At 46.2% G+C, this 5996-nt stretch overlaps 1 protein-coding gene across 1 annotated transcript in view; it reads left to right on the forward strand.

Moving 5' to 3' along the window:
- Nucleotides 1-1401, forward strand: part of ilk (integrin-linked kinase) — a 45634-nt gene extending 44233 nt beyond the window's left edge. The window contains exon 12 of the mRNA XM_048598092.1: nucleotides 148-1401. Within this exon, the coding sequence (XP_048454049.1) occupies nucleotides 148-297 (150 nt within the window). The 3' untranslated portion in view covers nucleotides 298-1401. The remainder of the gene's footprint in view (nucleotides 1-147) is intronic.
- Nucleotides 1402-5996: the final 4595 nt, after the last annotated feature.

The following is a 5996-nucleotide window of genomic DNA, read 5'->3' on the forward strand; positions in this document are numbered from 1 at the left end:
AGGGTCAGTGCTGAGGGAGCGCCGCGCTGTCGCAGGGTCAGTGCTGAAGAGTCCACCACTTTCTTAGACTCATTCTTGCAGTGTAGATGTGTGATTTTTTTTCATTGTGTATGTGGAGATTTTTATCTGCTGACTGTGATTTTGCAGGTTTCTCTGGAAGGTCTGCGACCCACCATCCCCCCAGGAATCTCCCCTCACATCTGCAAGCTGATGAAAATCTGCATGAATGAGGATCCAGCAAAAAGACCAAAGTTTGACATGATTGTTCCAATAATGGAGAAGATGCAGGACAAGTAGACAGGGATTTGGAAAACTTTTCCTCTGTTAATCCCTTCCTGTCAGCCTTACAGCTTCCTGTAACCACACATAGCCTTCACAGGACTATCCTGCCACAAGGACTCCCATTGTTCCAGGATCTGATTCGAGACTTGGGAGTTTCAGAAACCTGTTCCTGTCTCCCTTTGTTTACAGTGTGTGTCTATTGCGGCATTTTCTCTACCTATTTTATATTGTTGAGAATTCTGTTCACCCCTGGAGATACAAGGCCTTCACTCTCATCCCATCTGCCAAAGAGGAGAGGACCAATTAGCCAGGATTCCTGCTTATCACTAACCAGTGATCCCGAAGTTAGAGAGAGATGGGAAATCAGTCCGGATCCCTGCTAGTGATCCTAATTGAGAGAGGGTGGGTCCTGTTGCTGATCCCTGTCCAGTACTTGGCCCTGTTAGGTAGCAGTATCTGCAGAACTGGTCCAGGACACTTCTCTGTCTGTCTGTGGTCATCCAGGGTGTTGTGGAGCATGACCCTGGTTCCTGTTTTCATCAGTGCTAAACAACAATATTCTAAAAAGTCAGGTACGGTTGTTTGTTTTATAATTCATTGCCGTTTCCTAACCTGGCTGTGCTCACAACTGTACCTGTTTACAGTGATTGTGTGTCTCGCAGCCTTGTCTTCCTGTTTTCTCACCTATCTACATTATGAATCTCCTGGCTCCTAGTCAGCCTTGGTTGCAACCTGTCCCCCTTCTGAGGCCGAATGTGACCCATGTTCCAGATGGTGGAGGGATAGCCATAGCGCTGTCTGTGTGACTCCTGTTCCATGGCCCTTGCAGTTTATGTGCCATTCTTGCTGTAGAAAATGTGAAGACCTTGTGCCCCATGCTGTCACCTGTGTAATTGTCAATCTTCACTAACCTGTCTCCTTGCTGTTGCTACCTTCTGGCTCCTGAACACATTAACTCTGAATTCCTGGCCGGGCAGCATTACTCAAATGGAACTTGCTAATCATTTATGTAATTTATATAACACTTGTATTTCTGGTTTCTTTCAACAAGTCACTGCTGTTTTATTGAAAATATAACTTTATGGACTTTACATTAAAGAGAGACAGATTTCCAATTTACATCGTGTAATGGTGCATCAGTTAAACAGGTTGAAACCTCCCCGTCCTCAACCATATCCACACCCAGTCAGAAAGTGATCTACATGAACAGTCCCCCTGCAAAGTTACACAGAGCTTTCAGCAAGTAGCTGACCACTTCTGACAAGGCAGCACTCCCATTGTGCTCAGTCCTGGACAGTAACCATCCAACTTAACAAAACTTGCATTTATATAGCACCTTTAAAGTAATGAAACATCCCAAGTCATTCCACAGGGGAGTTAACAGACAAATTTGGTATTAATTATAGGAAGCAGTAAGAAAGACTTGATCAAAGCTTTCAAGGTGCCCTAAAGGGACTAGGTGTTAGGGAATTCTAGAGCTTGGGACTCAGGCACCTGAAGGCTGAGCCACCAAAGGTGCAGCAATCAGTGATACACAGGAGACCAGAATTGGAGACAATGTAGGGCTTTTAGTGGGTTGCAGGAATGGAGATTGCAGAGATAGGGTGGCTATAGAAAAGTCTGGAAATGGGGGATATATTGGAGCCAGTGAAGAGCTAGAGTCAACCTGCTTCTTCAATGCTTAGGTCAAGTTTGGTTGACAGCACCACGGCCTTCACTACAACTAGGGCAAGGTGCTCAGTCGTACAATCACACAGCTGGAATAGGGGAATTGAACCCTGTGCCATTGGCAGCGACCTTAACCACACCAACCTTTCAGCCAACTGAGCCAACCAACCCTCTCCCACACCCCACCCCTCCCCGCAAGAGGGTTTGCTGCAGCGATGGACCCTTGTACACAAATGGTGTAGCCTGGAATAATGGTAAATGCTCCAGTTTTCATTTTGTCGCATGGCTGAACAGGAAGCTTCTATTAACGCAGGTTGATATTCAGTCTGGTATGGTAATTTGTAATTTGGCAAAATGAATGGCTCTTGGATACATGTAGTATTCAGTGCAAAATGGATGAATTAATGGGACAAACAAAGGTGAATGGGTGTGATCTTATAGCCATTATGGAAACATGGTTACAGGTTTTGGCTGAGAGGATTAGCGTGAAACCAAAGAGATTCTTTAAGTATGTAAAGGAAAAAGAATAACTAGAGAGAGAATAGGACCCTTCAGGACCAAAGTGGACATGTATGTGTGGAACCGCAGGAGATGGGCGAGGTCCTCAATGAATATTTCTCCTCTGTGTTTACCGTGGAGAAAGACATGAAGACTTGGGAACTTGGGGAAATTAGTGGCCACATCTTGGGGACAGTCCATATCATAGTAGCGGTTGTGTTGGAAGTGTTAGAATGTATGAAGATGGATAAATCTCCTGATCCTGATCAGAGGCTAGAGAAGAAATTGCGGGGGCCCTGGCTGATATATTTGCATCATCGTTAGCCACGGGTGAGGTTCCGGAAGACTGGAGGGTAGTGAATGTTGTGCCCTTGTTCAAGAAGGGCTGCAAAGAGAAACCTGGGAATTATAGACCAGTAAGCTTAGCATCTGTGGTAGGTAAGTTACTTGAGAAGGTTCTGAGGGACAAGATATACATGCATTTAGAAAGACAAGGTTTGTTTAGGAGTAGTCAGTGTGGCTTTGTGCGTGGGATATCATGCCTCACAAATTTGTTTGGGTTCTTTGATGAAGTGACCAGGAAGGTTGATGAGGGAAGGGCAGTAGATGTAGTCTACACGGATTTCAGTAAGGCCTTTGATAAGGTTCCACATGGTATGCTGCTCTGGAAGGTTGGACCACATGGAATCCAGGGAGAGCAGGCAAATTGGATACACAATTGGCTTGATGGTAGGAAGCAGAGGGTAATGGTGGAAGGATGCTTGTTGGACTGGAGGCCTGTGACTAGTGGTGTGCCTCAGGGGTCGGTGCTGGGCCCATTGCTGCTTGTTAGCTATATCAATGACTTGGATGAGAATGTACAAGGCACGATTAGTAAGTTTGTGGATGACACTGAAATAGGCAGTATCATGGACAGTGAGGAAGGCTATCAGAAATTGCAGCAGGATCTTGATCAGCTGGGGAAGTGAGCCGAGAAATGACAAATGGAGTTTAATATAGACAAGTGTGAGGTGTTGCATTTTGGAAAGTCAAATCCAGGTAGGAGTTTCATGGTGAATGGTAGGGCCTTAAGGAGTGTAGTGGAACAGAGGGACCTTGGAGTTCAGGCACACGGTTCTCTGAAAGTGGAGTCACAGGTAGGCAGGGCAGTGAAGAAGGCTTTTAGCACACTGGCCTTCATCAGTCAGGGCATTGAGTACAGAAGTTGGGAAGTTATGTTGTAGTTGTACAGGACATTGGTGAGGGCGCACATGGATTATTGTGTTCAGTTTTGGTCACCTTGCTATAGGAAGGATGTTATTCACTGGAAAGAGTGCAGAAGACTTTTACAAGGATGTTGCCAGGACTCCAGGGACTGAGTTATGGGGAGAGGTTGGACAAGCCAGGACTTTTTCTTTAGAGCATAGGAGACTGAGGGAGGGGGATTTTATTGAAGTGTATAAGATCATGAGAGGCATGGATAGGGTGAATGCACTCCGTCTTTTTCCCAGGGTTGGGGAATCGAGGACTAGAGGGCATCAGTTTAAGGTAAGAGGGGAAAGAATACATGGGGACCTGATGGGCAACTTTTTTACACAGAGGGTGGGACGCATGTGGAATGAGTTACCAGCGGAAGTGGTTGAGTTGATACATTAATAACATTTAAAAGGCATTTGGACAAATACATGGATAGGAAAGGTTTAGAAGGATATGGGCCAAGTGCAGGGAAATGGGATTAGCGAGGATAGACATTTTGGTCAGCATGAACCAGTTTGGGCCAAAGGACCTGTCTCCGTGCTGTAGGACCTTATGACTCTGAGTAAGGAGATGAAAGCAAAATTTTAAGGGGTATGAGACTTTTTAAAGGAAAGAGTGATGGGGTAGAATTATTGGTCCGGGATGGAATAATTACAATAGCAAGAAATGATTTTGGATTGGAGGATGTAATATCCATACAGGTGGAGGTAAGAAATAACAAGACGATGACACTTTAGGAGGTGTCTATAGACCCCCAACGACAGTAACTTTATGGCGGACCTAGGATAAATCTGGAGATAACAAGGGCATGTTGGAAAAGATGGTACATTAATCACGTGACTTTGATCTTCATCTCGGTTGAGATTATCAGATTGGCAGAGGAAGCCATGAGAAAAAATTCGTAGTGTATTCAACAAAGTTTCACAGGATGCAGTGGAGTAGCAGGGCTGTGTGTGGGCTCTTGCCCGTGGGCTCATCTGCTCCCATCTGCATTCTGTTTCTTTCTCTTTTTACTTCTGCTCTTTTTCTTTTGTTTTTCTTTTCTTTGGCGGGTTAGTTGGCAGCGTTGGTGTGGCAGTGAGAGAGCAGGTCATGCGCAGAGCAGCGGTGGACACAGCTCTTCCCAGTGAGTAGAGGCAGTGGCAGCAAGGACATCCTCCTGGTGTTTGGGGCTGGCAATGGCAGCAGGCTCTTCAAGATGGCAGCGCCTGCAAGGTGACATTTTGGAGGAGGGTGGCCAAAGTGGGATCCTTGGTGTGGCGGTGGCCTAGCCTGGCAGGGGAGCCAGGGACTCTGTAGAATCCCTACAATATGGAAGCAGGCCATTTGGTCCGTCAAGTCCACACCAACCCCCCGAAGAGCATCCCATCCAGATCTACACTCCGCCCCTATCCTTAAAACCCTGCATTTCCTCATGGCTTAATCCAATTAACTTGCACATCCCTGGACATTGTGGGCAATTTAGCATGGCCAATCCACCTACCCTGCACATCTTTTGACTGTTGGAGGAAACCGGAGCGCTCGGAGGAAACCCACGCAGACATGGGGCGAGAATGCGCAGATATCACACAGACAGTTGCCCAAGGGTGGAATCAAACCCGGGTCCGTGGCACTGTGAGGCAGCAGTGCTAACTACTGAACTGTGCTGTCCTAGTTGCAGTAGTTCTACAGCAGGGTCTCCTGGCACTGGTGAGATGGCAGCAGCGTGGTATGCCTGGAGCAGGGTCTCCTGGCATCAAGGCAACAGCAGAGCCAGGGAATCCTGATTGCGGAGCGAGTGTGGGTTCAGCACGGACACATCGAGCGGTGGGCTCAGTGGCAAAGAGATGGCACCTAAAGAGTGGCAACTCCTACATTGTTGGGTCCATGCAGGTGGCAACATGGCGATGGAGGAGGGACAGCAGGTGTCGCTGGTGAATTGGCTCAGGACTCGTGGCGGAGGCAGTGGAACGAAGATAAAACTTTCTAACCATTATATCTTTTTACTGTTTTCATTCATAAACTATTCAAAATGATGCTGGATTGTGGTGACAGTTGAAGCTTTTCACTACATTTTACTGTATTATTCACTGTAAAATACAAGTGACAATAAATAAATTGTCATCATATGTTGTAGATGTCTAATGTGGCATGCTTAATAAATTGTTAGAGTAAAAGATCCCTGAAGAAACTGATCATAACATGGTAAAATTGAGCATTCAATTGGATAGGGGGATAGTTTGGATTGGAAATAGCAGTGCGAAGCTTAAGAGATAACACAGTGTGGAGCTGGAGGAACACAGCAGATCAAGCAGCATCAGAGGAGCAGGAAA

This window comes from Rhincodon typus, chromosome 6 (assembly GCF_021869965.1).
Source record: "Rhincodon typus isolate 14 chromosome 6, sRhiTyp1.1, whole genome shotgun sequence".
In the NCBI taxonomy this organism is placed as follows: Eukaryota; Metazoa; Chordata; class Chondrichthyes; order Orectolobiformes; family Rhincodontidae; genus Rhincodon; species Rhincodon typus.